Source organism: Amphiprion ocellaris, chromosome 11 (genome assembly GCF_022539595.1).
Source record: "Amphiprion ocellaris isolate individual 3 ecotype Okinawa chromosome 11, ASM2253959v1, whole genome shotgun sequence".
Classification (NCBI taxonomy): Eukaryota; Metazoa; Chordata; class Actinopteri; family Pomacentridae; genus Amphiprion; species Amphiprion ocellaris.
Window position 1 is genome coordinate 7,833,629 of NC_072776.1, and position 19,026 is coordinate 7,852,654.

At 41.2% G+C, this 19,026-nt stretch overlaps 1 protein-coding gene across 1 annotated transcript; it reads right to left on the reverse strand.

The window, feature by feature from the left end:
• Window positions 1–1,537: 1,537 nt before the first annotated feature.
• Window positions 1,538–4,303, reverse strand: sox21b (SRY-box transcription factor 21b). Its single transcript, XM_023272433.3, has 2 exons — window positions 3,538–4,303; window positions 1,538–3,371 (listed from the first exon to the last, which is right to left on the reverse strand). Exon 2 carries the CDS (start codon window positions 3,354–3,356, stop codon window positions 2,610–2,612), a length of 747 nt encoding a protein of 248 aa, XP_023128201.1. The 5' UTR covers window positions 3,357–3,371; window positions 3,538–4,303; the 3' UTR covers window positions 1,538–2,609.
• Between the last annotated feature and the right edge of the window lie 14,723 nt (window positions 4,304–19,026).

Below are 19,026 nucleotides of genomic sequence, written 5' to 3' on the forward strand. Positions count from 1 at the left end.
TGTTAAATATCTTTTTGTTCCCCTTTCACCGTTTTGTCATTCAGTTTATCCAGTTTTGGCCACCCATTTTATTTATTTATGCGCCTGCTTCTATTCATGCGCTCATGTATTTTTTATTATGTTGTTTCACTGTCATGCAGTGTCAACTCACTCTATTCAATGTGGGCTACTTGAGGGGCTTGGAGGGACAAAGCGTGTCCACATTGCACTGCTATTCACTCCGGCCAGCTGGATCGACTGAAAAAAACCTTGTGAAAAGAAATCCTCCACAATGGACACAGAAGAAGTGCACAATGCTAACAGTTTTCCAAATACCACTGATTGCTTTCATCACAATGAGGGAAAGCAGCCGCTTTTGCTGAGCTCCACTTCAACAAACAACACTCTCACAAAACCTCCCAACCCACGTTTTGTTCCCAGACAAAACCTCCTCGACCGTCTAAACGCTCCCAGAGTTGAAAAAAGTTCTTTCAGCTTTCTTCCCCCTTTTTCCTCAAGAAAATATATAATAAAAAAGGCCAAAGAAAGAGAAAGAAATGGTCACTGAACTCGTAATGCAAGTTTTTTTCCTCCTGTGTTTTGATCAGACAGCTACTGCCTCTGCCCTTTTATGACACCTTTAAAAAAATGCATTTTGATATTTATTACGCACCATTCAATTCTATTTAATTACCAAATAAAAACAAAAGGATTTGAATAAAAAGCACAGGCCCAAATTCTGAAAATTCTAGTGTCAGAAATTACACGTTCTCCTCTCTCCAATTTTTTTTTTTTTCAATGAAACACAGGATCACTGGTTCGTTATTTTCGGGGCCAAGAAGGAAGTTCCGTGGAGAGAAGAGATCGAGGTGTTACAATGGAGAACATAGTGGTGAAAGGGTTTAATTAACCGTGACGGAGATAATTATCCCTGGACTGTCCAAATTAGTTTTGCATAATCGCTCTGATCCTTATGAATTAATCTTTCAGTGTAATCTAGGAGAAGCGGTTTGCTCAAATTGCGCACTTTACGCGTTATGGATCTAATAAGAATTACGCACACACACTTGGTTTTACGCACGTGCGCGCACACTCCCTAAGACAGGTGATCAGCTTTTTTTCCTCCTTTACAAGGTGTTTCTTAATTTATATAAAATGCACCTTTTTTCCCAGGACTTGGGAGCACACACACACAAACACACACACAGACACACACTCAGCTCAGGTTGTTTTAAAGCCTCAAAGACGAGCTTGTTCTGCAGCCTAAAAAGCAGCTCTCCTTTTTTTCCCCTCTATATCCATGGGAAAAGAAAGCTCAGGGTACCACACAGTTTTATCTTCCTTCCTATTCACGATTAAAATTGTGATAAATAAGGTTTTTTCTCTTGATAACAATGGGCTGATTTAGATTTCCCCCCAGTAATGCCATTCAAAGCGCGGACAAAAGCGGCCTTTGGAGGATACCTTACACTTCACCTGGACTGAGGAGCAGGAGCAGGAAAAAAAAGAAAAGATAACAATCTTGTTCATCTCATCAAGAACTACAGCCGCGATTCCCTTCCGTTTAATCCGAATACGCTTTTATTGTAGTCCTTTGCTCAACAAGTGAACAGTAGCAATAGTTTGAAGTACATAACGGAGGTTAAAGAAAACACAAAACATACAAATTCCATAAGAGTTAGTTAAAAACGTCTTTTTTTCTGCTGCACATGATACGAGGAGTGGGAGGTATCAAGAAAATCAGAAACCCACTGAATAAACTTCCATCTGCATTTAAATTTGAACTTTTTTCTTCTTTTTTTGTACTGAAATAAGGAAAAAAACAAAACAAAACGGTTTGGTGAATCCAACCCGAAAGTTGCAATGCATTGAAATTGAGTGTCACCTTGAAAATAAATTACATCCTCTACGTTTCATGTGCAAATATCACAGAACTAGTCTTGTCCTTTTTAAAATTGTCTGGGTCACCATAGATTCCACTAAACAATAAATATTACAGACATCTATAAAACGGTTTAAAAACTCAAAATATACAGCAGGGGTTCTAGTGAAATACGTAGGTTCCTGGCCCTATCTCAAACACTAAGCCTATAACGGCAAATTAACTAAAGTCATTTTATCTGTACACATTTACAGTGTTGTGACAATCCTCCTTGATCCGTGTATTATGACCCGTGCAACACCTTCTCTGGGAGAAGATGCTGTGATCCTGATTAGCATGGTCACTGCTGCCCTTTGATTCCAACAGGTTTAAGTCAAGCAGGTGCAAAAGATAGAAATCGATCAGGGTACCTTTTCAAAATGAGTTTTCACAAAGGGCAAACTGCACTGATGCCCATTCTTGTGCATGTGTGCCATCCTTTTAGTCCTTCCTCCTCTGCGCTGCGTGAGGTGATGGCTGCGTAATAATAGATTAGAGAGTTCTCTAAATAAGCATTACCTTAGATAAAGGCATTAATCAATATACATACACATGTGATATCTGAGACGACGAGCACTTCATCACATGTACAAGTTTGTGCATGCATAATAAAACTCTTGCATGAATAGCTTTTTTTTCTTCTTTTTTTTCCTGTCATGTTGTGTTTTGATTTCACATTTCATTTTCTTAGAAGTCCAAAGTGGGCCTATCATAACGCCGCAGCATATGCAGGGTACGGTTCAAGTTGAGGTTTTCCCATCCCGGGGAGCAGGATGTATGCTAAGGGCGGCTGGAGTCCTGCTGAGGGCCAGGCCGTACAGTTACACGGGATCATGTAGCCTGGGTTTCCCGGGGACGGATGAGAGTGAGTGTGGGTGTGCGTCCCGCCACCTACACTGCCAGTCCCGGTGAAAGCCGCAGCGCCTCCCGGCGGGTAGCCCAAAGGAGACGCGTACGGAAACGAAGGCGGAGAAAGCTCAGTCATCTTGGATCCCAGGTCGAAAAATGAATAGGGGTTCGTGGACATGGACGGGTTGAAGAAAACCCTCGCCGCTGCGGCCGCTGCGGCCGCCGCCGCCTTATCAGGGTTCCCAATGACAGACTCGGAAAGTGCTCCAGCGGAAAGCCCGTTAACTTTGAGTGCGTCGTGCTCCCCGAGATTGTAGGGCACCGGGAAAGAAAACTTATCTTTCTTCATCAGAGTCTTGGGCTTCCGCCTCGGTCTGTATTTATAGTCTGGGTGTTCCTTCATGTGCATCGCTCGCAGTCGCTTGGCTTCGTCGATGAATGGCCTTTTCTCAGACTCGGTGAGAAGTTTCCATTCCGCTCCCAGCCTCTTGCTGATCTCGGAGTTGTGCATTTTCGGATTCTCCTGAGCCATTTTTCTGCGCTGGGCTCTGGACCAGACCATGAAAGCATTCATCGGACGTTTAACGTGATCCATTGGCTTAGACATATTGGCACAAGCTCTCTGAAAAATAGATATTCATAAAAAAAAGGAAAATCAACCAAAGTATAAGTAACTTACGAAATCACTACAAAAACACACACTCAAGAGCACTTAATAAAGTTTAAACAGGACTCCGTTTAGAGATGCTCACACTACTGTAACTGCTGCGCAACGTTTGATTACTTACTTAAGACTTCAATTCTTCATCCCCCCGCTGATGAGGCTTTCTTCTGAAAAGTACAAGTGGCAGCGTCCTTACGAGCGCTCAAACGCTTTCTGCTCCATGGTGGCATCCATCAATGATAGCCTTTAGTAAAGAGGACGGAGGAAGAAAAAAAACGCTGCCTTGGTTCCCTCTTGTCGCCCGAGACTGTCAACCAGCACTCAGCAGCAGCATTTACGCAAGTGGATGATAACTCCCGCTTGCCCCATGTGAAATACAGGCTTGTGTGGCAGGTAGTGAAAGTGCCACTGGCGCATGCGCACTGGTGGCGAACAGGCAGACGACTTGCTGAACGGGTCTTTTTAATTCCTCAGTGAGTTGGAAGGGTAGTCGCTTCTTGTATTTTACATCGTTAATGTGTTTTGTGCAACTTTTGTGTCCCTTTTGTGGTATTTGGGTTCGTTTTACTCAATGCCTCAGTTGCTTTTATTCTAATGAGCAACTTTTTTCCTATTAGGGGGGTGTTAAGTTCAATTAAAGTCCTTTCGACACACCTGAAGTACCTGAGGATGGCACGAGCCTCTAATTTACTCACATTTGGGGACAGTGAGTGCAGACAGACAGGTGCGTAACTGCTGCTGAACTTGCTTTGAGTCTGAACCACCAAAAAGGTGAAAAAGACGCGCACATTTTGCCCCTTTTTCTTTTAGAACGCACCATTTACGCGCCTAATCGCCTTTTCCTCTCACTTCCATTTATTTATTTGACAGTCAAAGCGGCTCCTATCTGCCGGGTGTCACTCCACTTTCTCACCCTTTTTTTTCTCCTCTTCACCGCTGTCTGTCCCTTCCCTTCCCTTCCCTTCCCCATGGGTGGCACTGCCAACTGCAAAGTAGTGCGCGTAAAAGGCGACAGGAGAAGGTAAAGAATGTCTTCTTTAATTTTCTGATATTGTGGCATTTGTGGTAAATAAAGCAAATGTCGAGGAGGTCTGAAGTGTCTCTAATCGCGCTTGGCGAAATTAATTACTTTCCTGAATTCCCCCCTTTTCACTTTCACTTCAAAGGACTTTCCCAAGGGCAGCGAATCGACAACTGAAATTAGGTTGTCGAATATTCAACTAAGCAATTACAGTTATCTGCAGGACCTGTTGAGTAAATTGTAGGTTTAAGTGGCTTGTTCTGGCACCTTCTCCGTTGTACATAATTATATATGTACAAAAAAAGGGAAGAGAGGGGCTGTATCGAACAATAATATAAATGACGAATTAGGCTGTAGGTTGAGCGTTTAAATTAGGATAGAAATGGAAGTTAAATTCAATTCACTGTAGTATTTCCCCCTTTTCAACGGTTTAACCTAATCGGGAGTTTTCACAATATACAATATGAAATTATTATTGTTATTATTATTATTGTTATGGAGTAAATTCGAAAATATGAAAGTGAAAGTTGAGTGATGCTCCAAAGTGACGCGTAATTTCCAAGACACTGGAGCGCCCTTTTTCACTGCAGCATGTTGAGTCTGAGATTGTTTCCAAAATTTCTGTTAACAAGGATTAGTGGTTGTTTTATTGCAGCGGTGAAAAGGCTCACTGAGGGATCGCTCTTTTGTCTCAAGTAGGAAACCTGACAAGGTGAGGATGATCCGCGCCAAAAGGACCAGATGAGAGACAAACCTGCTGCCTCCAACAAAAAAAAAAAAAAAAGAAAGAAAAAAAACCTGACTCGCAGCATCTCTCAGCACCGTGCGCCCCTTTTTGTCGGCTTGTCATTCACCTCGATAACATTCCTGCAATGAAGCGCTCCACTCACTCCACAGGAGCACACACCTCTGCACCTCCACATTTCTGGAAATTGTTTGAATAGGCTACAGTGGAAAGTTCTTATCTGGAGTTACAGAGGTGGAAGAATGTGCAAAGTGGGCCCTTAAATAGTTTTTTCCCTCTATTATATTTTACATTTCTTATTGAAATGTTGTTTTATTGTATTATTTTGTTCAGGATTATTTGGCAACACCCTTCCTCACATCCCTGCCCATTAAAATATGTTTCAATAACGTGCATCCTGGATTTCACATGATGCTTGGGCCTACTTGAGCCTCCATTAACGACAGCAGGTGCATCCATCCGGTACATTTTTCTGCTCATCCAAATGTCAAGATTTGTTGTATCTATTTCACAAAACAGCTTATTATTTTTTTTGCAGGCTGGGAAAACATTAAGTTAATGTTTAAATTATAGTAATTTAATTAAGATCTGATAAAAAAATAACACCAACAAACACTTCAGGCTGTGTTTTTCCCCCCCTTTTTTTACCTCTCCCTGGGTCCTAGAAATAACACTTAAATAATTCAACATGAGTTAGTGAGAGTGGGAGAATTACCTGCCGATAAAGCCTGGGTCCAGCCTCTGAGACGGAGCCAGCACTCCCACCTCACAGCACACTGATGATAAGACTGAATAGAAAAATATCATGCAAATAGAAGGCAGACAGCAGCAACAACAAGCCCATGGGGACATTTTCCTACCCGGAGAGATCGCACACAGTTCACTCTAAAGTGCTAAAGCCATCACTCTGAAATAGGAGCCCCCGGAGGTGCAAGAATCTCCATGATAGTACCAAACAGTTTATTCTGCTCAACACTCCACTAAGTCTGGGAGAAAGCACAACAAATTATGGAGAGAGTTGATGAGGATCCCCTGGATAATCCCAGTTTGGATATATATAAAAAAAGCTCTCATCTATAAAGAATAGATGTGTACTTCCCTCCTTCTTTTCAAAGTGTTTACTGTTTGTCTCCCATTGGAGGCGGAGGGAGGGGTATCAAGACTTAAAATAAATTGATTTCAAGGGAACACAAGTTGACCTCTTGCTATCAGATGGCTTTTCTTTGAATGGGATGAAAAAAGTAAGTGAGGGTAAACAACAATATCTTCTGTTTGCCACTTCAAACCCCACAGAGTGGAGAGTATTTACTGCCACATGAAAGTTTGCTCATTATCGGGGAGGTTTGTAGAAAAGGGAGAGGGAGGGGTCCTGATTGTGTACCTGATGTGGTTTCTTTCTGCTTGTCTGATCACAGCTCTGCCTGGATCTTCCCCCTTTTTTCCCCTTTCTCAACTGTGGCTGCTCTCACGCAGGCCATACAGGAGAGAACCAGCAAACGCACCTCCACGAGGAGGAGGAGGAAAAAAAAAAAGGTGCTCATCTCGTTTTCATGCTCACAACCGCTGCTCCACTTTTTCCAGCTGATTTTCAGATTAAGGATTTAGTCTGCAGATAAGCACGCACAAATGTGGACCAAAATATTTCATTAATTTGACTATAAACCTTTTAAAAAAAGCACGATTGACATAATACTTAATCTTTGAGGATGGATAACTGTAATGCTGTTCGAGAGTTAATTACTGCATATTTGCCTCTTTTTTTTAATCAATCGTTGGCTAAAATTACAGAAGATTAAGACAAAAGCATTCATATATAAAAGACATCTCTGAACAAGGAAGCAAAATCTAGAAATTGTGAATGCATTTTTGCAGCAAGGCATAAATGTAACGTACACTGAAGGACAAAAGTGCTCGCTGCTTGATGTGGAGAATATTGAAAGTCAATTTGTCACTATCACACGCCATTAGCTACAGAATCTTATCTTAAGTGAGCCTTTGATAAAGTGCTAATGACAAACAGTTTAGTGTTGTAAGTGATCCAATTGATTACTATTTAAAGATGATTGCATTTAGATTACAAGTCATTTTGTCTAATGAGGTTTCTTTACAGCTTTTACAATACGTAGAAAATATGCTTAAATGCAAGGCAACATAATGACAGGATTGGTGAGGAGACAATGCCGACTTCAGCATCACTTCAAATGAGTCACACAGAACGTCTGAATAAATACATAATTAATGTGAATAAAGTTAATATTTTGTGTGGCTTAAATATGTGACCTATTTTGAAGGTTGTGTTCTCAAAATATATTCAATAAGTGCCAAATTAGTTGTGCAGTTCTTTAATCATTCTAATTATACAGTCTTTATTGCTCCTTAGGGCAGAATTTTGTGTCTTTGTCTCAGTGGGAATTATTTTGGTGAAGAACCAAAATATTTACTCAACCACAACCTAAATATTACGCATATCAAGAGGAATTGAGAAATAATCCTCTCATAGAGCACAGTATTAACTTAATCACATTAGTGAAAATACTATTGATAGTGGTCATGATCCCTAGTGAAGGAATCTGCAGTTTACAATAAAACAGCCATACAAGATAGAACACACTGTGGTGTGTATTAAAGACTGGGGACTTGAACAGGCAAATGGCCCTGAGGATGGAGCAAGTGTGTGTGAGAGTGTGTGTCTGAATGCTTGAATGATGGTAAAGAGGGAAGAAAAAGGAGTGATTGTCAGTTCAATCTTCGAGGACCTGAACTGACAGATACAACAAACTTTGAAAGCACATTATGGAAGGAGAATGGCTACACAGAAGCATGTGGAGTCCGCCAGGCTGATAAGACCTTCATCTTTAAACCGCCGCTTGTCAAAGTATTATATGTAATCTCACACTGCAGAATATCTCCATGCCCCGAGGGGCAAACAAAATAGCAGCAGCAATCAAATGACTTCCTGGATCATTAAAAAAAAAAAAAAAAAAAGGGAAAAAAAAAACGGCCTATCCTAGCCTTTGTGAAAAGTCAGATTTTTGAACTCCGATTGCTGCCACCCCCCCGTAGGGCAAATGTTTAGCTTAAACCTTCCTCATACTCTCCCCGTGGTTCATATCCACAGATACTTGTTTACCTCCAGGCTCTGAGATGACTTTTCCCATGATAGACTATTTTGAACCATTTAGCGGATACATTATCACTGGCCTTTCTTCCTCATTATATTCCCCTTATCGCCACAGCATCACTGCAAAGCCCCAAATAGAGAGTTGTAATTACCCAGACTGCCACCTGATAGCGGCCCTTCTATCAGCTTTATCACTCCAGGTCCTGCTAACTCATCATAGAGACAGAGGGAAGAAAAGGCCTGCTTGTGGCACAGCCCACCACAGATAGCTCATCTCTCAGATACATTTATAGTTCCAGTTGGGATCAGAGAAAACTGATGCACCAAGGCAATTTTTTTATCCGCCCATTTCCTTCAACCCTACAAAGACTGCTCTCTCTCAGTCCTCTCCCAGTCTCTCGCTCTTTATGTGCAGGCTGAATTGAAGCCGCTTCGCAAACAAAAAGTGATCCAATCTCCTTGAACCCGTGGCAGCGCAGTAACATGCTATTTGGGCTTTCATGGCGTGTCATCGTCCTTCAGAAGAAGAAAAAAACCCAAAAGGTGACTTGTTCATCTTTAACATTGCACAAAACCTGAAAGACACTTGTATAAAAGTTGACAGTATAGTGCTGCCAGCTTATTAACCACCTCTGACCCTCATCGCAAGCTTCCCTGTTGCGATGAATAGCGAATAAAGAACTAATCTATGGATTTGTTGAATGAACAGAAGGTAAAAACACTGAAAAGTTGACATTAATAAAAGGTCAAGATTTATTCAAATTCACACTCTTTTCAACGCACGGGTCTATAAAAATGAAAAGCAAAAGTTAAATATGATCAAATCAAATTGCAAAGCTGCTCCAAGTATTCACAGGTCTGGCTTTCAAGATGACCTTTTGTAACTTATTTTTATTTTCATCGTTTTCTATAAATCATTGTCCATTGTCTGTAAGACCTCAGATTCTATCTGAAAGTGACTTTATGAAAAGTAAAATAAATAAAATTTAACTAAAGCAAAACGGATCGTGATTTAATTAAACTTTAACTAACCTTGACAAGGACCAAACGATGCTGTGAATAAATAGGCTTTCTAGCAAACACTAACCAGAAGCGCTGCACAAAATACACAAGGATTTCTAACATTTTTGAAGAATTTGGTGCACAGAAATGACTACTGAAGAGACATTTACAAAAACATCATTTATCCAACAAAGTCTTATTGTGTGTTGTCTTTTTAAAATCTTTTTTTTTTTTAAAAATGCAGCTTTATTCTGTTGTCATCTTGTTGGCATAAAGACAAAGGAGAAAATAAAACAAGCTATAAAAGTTGCATTTTTCTTTTTAATATATAGAAAATGATCTCAACATTTCTGCCAGCTGGTGATTATTATATAATTACCTGCCAATTCGGAGTGTGTTTGCATTTGTATGACACTTTCACAACCCTGCATCCCCTTCCTGTTGTGTATTGTGTGTGTAGCCGTCCTTTCTCTATCACTTGTAACAATGAAAGCGCCTTTGTGCGTCTACTCATCAGTATGTCAAAGAAACAGCCTGAGCGACTGTGACCTCCATCAAATAGGAAAATTGTGAGGATGCATTGGAACTCTATGGTTCCCATGGCCTGAGCGCCTTCTGACAGAGGCACTCTAACGCAGCTTGAAAGGAGAAATCAATCTTATTTGAGGAGATTAAGTGACCAAGATAATAACCATGTCATTGAGAGAGAAAAAAGTCTCCACTTTTCACAAGAGTGAAATAAGCGAGTTCCTGCAGATGGCTCATTGTCGTGGCTGAATGTCACATCTCTCTAGGTGAGTCCTTTATAGCAGTGTTGTCTTACACACCTCAGGGACAAAACGTGGCCATTTCCAACAACTGGAGCAAGGGTTTATCATCTCAGACAGACAACACGAGGAAAGATTAGCGATATTTGCACAGCTTTTCGCCGTTTTCTATCCAAATATGTGGGTGTGTGTGTGGATGCGTGTGTGCACATGTTTCTGCTAAGCACCGGCTTGAATGACAATATGATCAATGGGAGGGCAAGTGTCCTGTCAGCACGTTCTGTTTGGAAGGGGGGCTGACAGTGGCTGTCTCAGGTGATCTCATTATTTGATGGACACAGCAGTGGAGAGGCTGCATTCATACTTGCCTCTCTCGTGTTGCTCGCTTAATCACGCCATTACTCATGCAGAGCAGCCGAGGCACTTATAGGAAATATTGATCATGTTTTGACAGAGTATTCTCCCCTCTCCATAATCAGCAATGTACTACTGCCACAGCGCTGCTCCTGTGCACAGCACGGGCGACAACATCATTAGATGCCACCGCAGAAGGGTTTCACTTATCAGCATTCCAAAACAGGCAGCCCGTGTCACTGTGTTAAGATGTTTGCCTAATGATTTTAACTAATCTGTTTATTTCCAATGTTTATCTAAACAGCCTGTGAGGGGAGGGATAGTAGAGCAAGGAACGTGGCTTTTCAAAATCAAAGACTTCAAAGCAGCTAATCGCCTGCGTGAAGATTAATGAATTACTCTTACGTATGCTCCTCTCAGGTTTTTTTTTTCTACACTGGTTTAGTTTTTTTTATGTTTGGCTGAAGTAAATACCCGTGCAGAGCTATACTCTGAATAGGGAGCGAAACCAAAGGCCAGGACCCTGCAAGAGTCAGATCATCATCCCATGGGGATGTTTGCTACAGATGATGTGACACGCCTAAAGAGCAAAGCTCCACCAGGGGCCCCGAGGGCTGTTTGCGTTCGGCAGCACAAGCCAAAAGTATCCTCTCTGTTCAAATTAAGCCTCGCCAAGGGTCAAGTGAAATCAATATGTTAATCCATAAATTGTCCTGTGTGATAATTACGAAGAGGAACAGTAATTACAAAAGACATTAATTTACTTCTTAGATTTTGTGCCAGGGGAGAGTTTCACCCAGCCTTGATTCATCTGCAGGCAAACAATTCAGAGGAAGCGTCCATTTTTTTAAAGCAGTGGTCGATTCTTAGAAGGAACAGTAGGTGCACACAAGCGCTCAGTCAAAGCACTTCTGGATATTTTAAGAGGCTGTTTGAAGGTTTTCAAACCCCTGTGTAGGCAACTCCAGGGTTCTTACATTGGTCAGTGATAACAAAGGTTTCACAAAATACACACTTTTGTTCCCTCTGACAATGTATCTTGGGTATTAGCATAATAACAATATAAAAAGTCTATATGGGCTGTTGAGGGATAAAACCTTGGTGTCCTCAGCTAAAGACACATGGGGCGCCATACAAACACCACACTGCTTTAATAGGACGACAACCTGTATACATTTTGATCTTTTTCTTCCCGACCACTTTGAGGCATGGCACAAACATCGCACAGGCATTCTTTTCTAAAACCCCAGGTTGCAGCTGGTCTGCCACTCACTGTGCACTGCCAAGTGCAAGAAATGGGTTTCTTTTATCAGGATGGAGCAAATCTGGGCTAATGTGTCTGGTAGAGAGTGTCCCAGGGAGCCTCGCTCTCCCATTCTTTGGCCATTCTTTCCACTTTTCTCCTCTCCTGCAAGTGGGATAATTGCAGTTTAATTGGGTGACAAGAAATGAAAACTGTGTCCACATTATCTAGGATTATCTCTTTTTCCTCCAGCCTGCCATCAATTCAAAGAAGCCTATTTATCAGCTCAGGGAAGCTGATGCTTGGTCAGCGGAGGAGAAGCTTTGAGCACCAGTTAGCAAAATGAAGAGAGAAAGGGCCTGGGAGCAATGGGAGGGGCCCTGACAGCTAAGAAAAATGCTCTTTGTATCTTATCGTAACCATACATTCATCTTGAAGATGCATATCATTTTAGCCCTCTAAATCAATACAAATACAATAATATTATTCCAAAAAGCGGGAAAAAAATGGTGCCAGTCTGCCAGTGTCGGTTCTCCAAATAAAATTCATCAGCGGCTCTGAATGCTCAAGTTTAATTATCCAGAAACATTTCACAAAACCTACAACACCCCGCATCACTTTAGCAACCTGGACAACAGTACTAATGAATACCAATAAGTCTCCCGGCATTGTGGAACGAATGTGCTTCACAGCCAGCTCCATTCATTTCATCAGCATTCTTAAATTCTGCACAGCAAGGTTATAAACATTGAGTCATACTCAGGCCAGCTGTACCTCACCTTCCTTTTTGTTTGAGCTGTACTCAACCTTAAAAGCCTCTTTCAGGATGCATGAATGCACTTCATTTTCTCTCTGAGAACTTTGCTCTGGAAAAAGGAAGGTTGTTTAGAAAAGGAAGGAGAGACAATGAGGGAAAAATGGAAGCTTTCATATTCTATTATGAGCATTGCCATCTATTCTTTTCAGGTGTTTATACTGTACATTTTCTTCACAATAATAACCCCTTTGCCTCAGTATGCTTGCCCGTCGCTCAAGCACAATTCTAAATGGGTCTTGCATCAGTGTTATGGTAATACAGCAAATTTTGGAAAGATGATGGAGAGGCATTCTGAGAGGAGGATCAGGCCAAAAAGAGCAGGTCAGAAAATAACGTTAATACTTTGCTAGCCTCTGAGCAGATGTAGATGAAATAAATGAGACCTTGCCAATGCACTACATACGTACCTATTCATTCTCAGGTGTATTGTGTCAACATTTAAGATGGTCTGATCATTTGGTGGAAAGAGCAGGCTTTGTGTGGCACTAAAGCATGAAAATCTGCTGTACAATGACCAAGGTGGAGTGCCTTCCACTCTGAAAGCAACAGGGGACCTTCTCTCAATACAATACATTTGAAGGTTACAGAACATATTGTCTGTTCTTAGGAGTGCATGTGTGTGTGTGTGTGTGTGTGTGTGTGTGTGTGTGTGTGTGGATGTCTGTATGGGTGTGCATATGCATTCACTGCACATAGGGGGTAGAAATATATATACAATGTAAAGAATGACTTACATTGATACAAAACTGGGTCACATTATTATCTCCTTTAAATTTTGAATAATTGAGCAGCTTTTGATCAGTTTATTTTAATTTGAGCAGTTAGTTGTGTGCAAGTTCCACTTGCTACTACAGATCCCTGTTATAGCAGATAAATTGTGCAAATATGCTTTAAGCTTTTTGTCACTTGGCAGGTTTTAGCTTTAAGTTGACTAACCTCTGTGTACTGTACATATCACTTGGAATATGTGTGCTATCATGGTAAATAGAGCACTATTTTTCGGTAATTTTGCAATTACAAATAATTTTTTTGGGCTGAACATTTAGTGTCAGCCTTGCCTGGCAAACAGAGAGATTAAGTTATCTGAGAGATATTGAGAAGTGAAATGCGTTGGTGTTTTGCTGATTCAGCCAGTCGCACAGAGTCAAACATATATTGACAAAAATGGTAATGATTCATTGCTTTTTCTTGTGTCAACAACTGCAGAAAGAGTGTAACTTCTGTGATTACATCCAGAATGTTTTGATAAACATTAAATACCTGCTCATTGTTGTAACAATTGGCTGAGAGTAGCAGTAATACTGATACCCGGTTCAGAATCAGGGCTTGGCAGGAATATGGCAGCGGTGAATGGCTGCCACATTCATCCAGGCAGTGTTAATCATTTTTACGCAGGGCAGCAATATAAAATTGCTAAAGGAGAATTGCTTCAGCCTGGTCAGTGCAGGGAGCAGTTTGTCTAATCAGAGTGCAAATAAGGTTTGATCACTGTCCAGCGTAATCTGGCCCACAAGCAGCATTTACAGCACTAAATCAAGCGTCGGGGAAGCTGCAGGTGCTGCCTCACAGACAGGCCTCCCCCTGGGGGCCCTGTGCTGGGGAATAAACAGCAAATAAATGGCAGTGCTGGGAGAGCGATGAGCTGATTAACTCACTGCAGGGCAGTTTCTCATTATCCCCTTAACCCAGACGGAGACCTACCCAATCTTACACCCTGTCTCACTTACAGTAGGGCACTGTCCTGCGCTAGCCAGGCTGACATTGTCTGGTTATACTTTCAGTGAGACAGAGTCTGTATAGATGATATATAGAAAAGTGTGTGCATGGGTGTGTGTATGTGTGTGCGTGTGTATGTGTGTGTGTGCGTGCGCTGTGTGGTCCATCTCTGGGGAGACTGCTAATGTGTCAGCTCCATGGCTCATTTCTTTCAATTACAGTGGCTGGACTAGGAGGACCCACCAGCGGTCCACTGACAGCTCCATATGGGTCCCTTCACCGCTTATCACGGGCCACTCGTGGATAATTCATTTACCCTTCATTGAATATGATATATTACCATCAACAAAAGCAGTTATATATCACACAATTCACACATTGTTAATTAAGAGCAGGTTATCGTGACAGTCATTTTAGATGCAAAATTATTCTATTCAAGCAGAGGTCGTATTATTTATCTGAGCCACAGAAGAGCCTTTAGTAATTTACCATGGAACATGGAAAAGTGGCATTTTAAAACAATGGCATTGCAATATAAAGTTTGATTTACAAAAGTCAAAACATACAAAATAAAAGAACCATTTGAATAAAAGAAAAAAGTAATTTTTTTGTCTCCCTGTCTGGCACTCATGAGAAAAATATGATTTTCTTATTGTAGAATGTTGATTTTGCATGTCACCTGAATATAAAGCATCTTCAGACATACTTAGAAATGAGCTGCACTGTTTTCCATTGTGCCTCCCCTCGTGGTTTCAAAGCAAATTAATTAACATGATACACAAATAGGTAGAATGCAAATGTTGGAGCCCTCACTTTATGCCTGGGTATCCTTTTGTTCGCCTTTATTGTACCAAATTATTTAATTGGGTCTCTCTGATTGTGCACAGACACAGGAAGGAACACAGGCCATTGTTAGGTTCCATACAAGCCACAATACGGTATCAAATTCAATTCCCATCAAAACGGCAGGCTGCTGTAGAGCCCACAGTGGCCCTGGAGATTAATGAAGATCTGCATCAAGGCAAAGCGCTGGTCTGAGATGGGAGATTTCTCCCAAATAAAAGACCCCTTCACCAAGAACAAAAGGGGCCCCGAAAAGCAACGGGATGTTCTGAGGGGATGAAATAATTCAAAACAAAGACGAGAGTTTGGGGTGGGGAGGGGGCAAAGCTCTGAAATAAACCACTTCTTTTCTTTACTTGTCATTTGATTTACTTGATTCGGTCAACAAGTTGAAATACTGTGACATTTTTGCAGTGGATGGCACAAATATTAATATATCAATTCATTTTATTAACAGAGTTATGCATCATGTTTAAATCCTAGACAGATATTTAAAACAGGGAATGATTTCCTAAATTATTTTCGAACAAAAATGATCTCTCTAAAGCCATACCTCAGCTTTAAACGGCATTATGCGGGCATGAATAGGTTGTCAAGAAAAACATGTTACTCACTCAAACAAGTCATGGTTCACCTTGATTGTTGTGTTCATCAGAGGGGGACTAACAGTGCAGAGAAAGCAATGACTGTCAGGGTCTGAAGTGAATTAATACACAGCCTTTCTCCGTTTTGTTCTTTCAAATAACAGTCATCTGAGGAGAAAGACACTTCAACTGTACTCAGAGAGTGTGAATGGCTTTCTTCTCTTCACTCGCTTTGTATGAACGGCAACAACTGGAAAGCTTGTTCTCTGAATGCAGCGTTTCGACAGGTGGGTTCTTTCAACTCAACTTAGCACAACACTCAATTTGGGTTTTGCCTGATAGATTCCAGGCTCCGACTCGGATTCTCACCCTCTCTCTATTTTTTTTTTTAAGAGCTGTTTGATAATCACAAATAGGAAACATTACTTGTGAAACACATATGGAATTTTCATGTTTTAACACATCTGATTTTTGTCTGAATTGTCAAAGCACTTCAACGCTTTTAAAACCTTGAAGTCATAAATATGCAGTTATTATAATAACTACAATTAACTAGAAGTATTCTGCAAGAGGTTACAAGTCAGCCACAAAGGGAAGATTTGGAGTTTTTGGCCATCGCCATCTAAACACTGCACTCCACTCTTTCACATTCAGCACATGGTGTGTCCCAGCCTGCCATATTTACTTCATTTCCCCCGATTCATAGATGCTGCTCGCTGGACCAGAACATTCCAGCTGCCACCTCAACATCTCATTATTTTTTTGAAATATCAAGCTTGTATCTTCTTGATAAATAATTCGCAGTAGTATAATGTATCAGACTAAAACATATTTTCAGGGGGGCACGGAGGTTAAAGTGCCAATCTCACCTTTTTAATTTTTTTTCGCCCTGAAGACAGAGATTTCCATATATAGAGTGACCATGGTTTGTGTTCAACATGAGCAATCGGGATGAAGCGCACGGCGACACATATTGCTGTCAGAGATTGGAAATGAGGCCTGCTAACCTGTAGGCAGCCTCCCCAGACCAATCAGCTTTACACATTCCCAATGCATTTGCTGCCTCTAAAAAGAATTGTGACTGTGAAGTTTTTATCGGAGTAGTTGACAAACATTACTCTTTAATGCAGTTTTGTAGAAATGCATTCTTATCCCTCTTGGAAGGCATTTATCTACTTGAAACCTGCAAAATGGTTGCCACAGGGAAGGATTCCTTTTAATAGACTACAATAGGCTCAGTATGGGACACATTCTGATTTTTGTGATAGATAGGGGGCCCAGCCATATATTCATGGGAAATTGTTTATCTTCAAGCGAGACGAGTGAAAGGCCATTTTACAAAAGCATTTCAACTTTCATCTGAAATGATTCTTTTCACTCATATAAATTGTTCTGTAGAATTTCAGACAGGTGCTTTTCATCTAAAAGTATCCGTCGGCAAAAGCAGATGCCACAAAACATGAATGCAAAACCCACACATACAGAAGAAAAAAAATGTGTGTGAATGTGTGTTATACAAGCATTTTATTTATATTTCTCATTTACATATATTAATATTTTAACGCAGCAAAAACACTGCAAAATAAAATATATTACAGCACGATTAAATAGACATCTCACCTAAAAACTATGAACAGTTTTGATGAAAACCAAAAAAATGAAAAAGAAAAAGCCTTTTGTGGGAGGCAAGCATCCCACAGCGTCTGCTATTCAGATGGAGCTACATTGTGCCTCAGTGCTGTCTCTCAGGCCTTCGTGCGGCTGAGGCTTTTTTTTTTTTTTTTTTTTATTTTCTTGTGAGGTCCTTATGATGCTTGGGCAGGGCCTTTCCCTGGCCTGTCTCAGAAACAGAAGCCAGCAACCAGGCAACACAATGTAAGAGCAGGGCCTGAGGACGGGGGGGCCTTGTGCACTCTTAACGCCACTCTCAGGAAGCAGGGACAATAAATCAATAGACTGTCCCTCTCCAGTAGGGGCCAAATGTAAACAAATTGAAAAGGATGGAGAACAAAACAGATTGGTGACTGAAACAGACATACTCAATAGGGGCACCGCTACAAATGAAATGCCTTTGTAGCTGTTTCCTTCCACCTTCCAGCCTTCGGCACGATGTGTGCCACTCTCGGCAACATGATAGCAAGTGCAGCCAACTGCAGATTTTCAAAGGACAACAGGTGCACCGAATCCTACAGAATTCTTTATATTTAGCCTATTCTAGCACCCGTCCATGTTTGAAAAATCAACCTCTGAAATGCAGCGGGATGTATTCAGCGTTGCAGGTAGTCTAATTTATCAGCGCACTTGTTCTTAAAGACCTGTGCTGATGAGCCACAGCAGCATCATCTCACACTGTATAACATACAGCGCTCAAGGGCACAAGCACAGAACTCTGTGCATGTCAGAGCTGCATGCCACAAGTTAAATTAATGAATCTTTAAAGGGTTTAGGTTTTTTTTTAATGAGAGAATCTGTTGTAGCTTTTTATCAAACCTCTTCATATTTCACTGAGGTGGAATGGTGCACCACATTTGCGAGGCAGAACTAATGCTATATAAATCTCAAGTAATAAGCAGGCCCTGGGGACATCATCTAAATGAAGATTTTACACCAATTTAAACCTGCCTGCAATTTGATTCCTGCCTTAAGTGCATTTGTTTAACAGGTGCTGGAGATGCAAGCACTTCTCTCCAAAGTGTCGCTATGTCTCCTTTATTAATTTCTGGATTGCAAGTGGGCGGGGGAGTATGAAGAGAAAGGGGAGTTGACAAACACTAATCAAAGGTTCAGAGTGGGCTGATTCTACCATAGATCCAATGTACTTTTGCTTCATTTGCAAACTAATGATTTTAAACCCCCACAATCTGTTTGAGGTCAGCTCCTGTGTATTTTGGATACGCTTGGCTATTAGCATCACTGAAAGCTTCAGATGTGTCAAGCCTGCTCCCCCTCTAGTGATAGTCACCTACTTTAATTTCCCTGCAGGCCTCAGAGGGGGATGAATTCAACTAAAATCACAAGCTGTTTTGTTGGCAGTCCTTTGTGGCCTATAATGAATCTAATGAATATAAAGAGGAGAAGGGAGGGAGGGGGGGAAAGGGATGGAGGCGAATACATTTCAACCACGCTGTGTTGCTTTTACTTGACGATTTGTGACCCTCAACAATGGGACAATAGCGAGTGTTTTTGTACCCTTAATTTGCCTTTGTGTTTCAGCTTCATCTCTTTCACCGCCAAGCATTGAAAGTCGCCAGTTGAAGAATAACTGCTGACTCCACGGTCTGTCAGACAAAGGGGAGGTTTTAAGATGAATCCCTAACTATCAGCCAGCCAGAGGAGCAGAAAGGGAAAGGGGCTCAAAGACAACAACAGGCAAGTCAAAGGTAGAATTAGCGAGGGTTCC

Bases quoted from the DNA above. Each gene is read 5' to 3' on its own strand.
- sox21b (XM_023272433.3), bottom strand. From the start codon at position 3,356: ATGTCTAAGCCAATGGATCACGTTAAACGTCCGATGAATGCTTTCATG.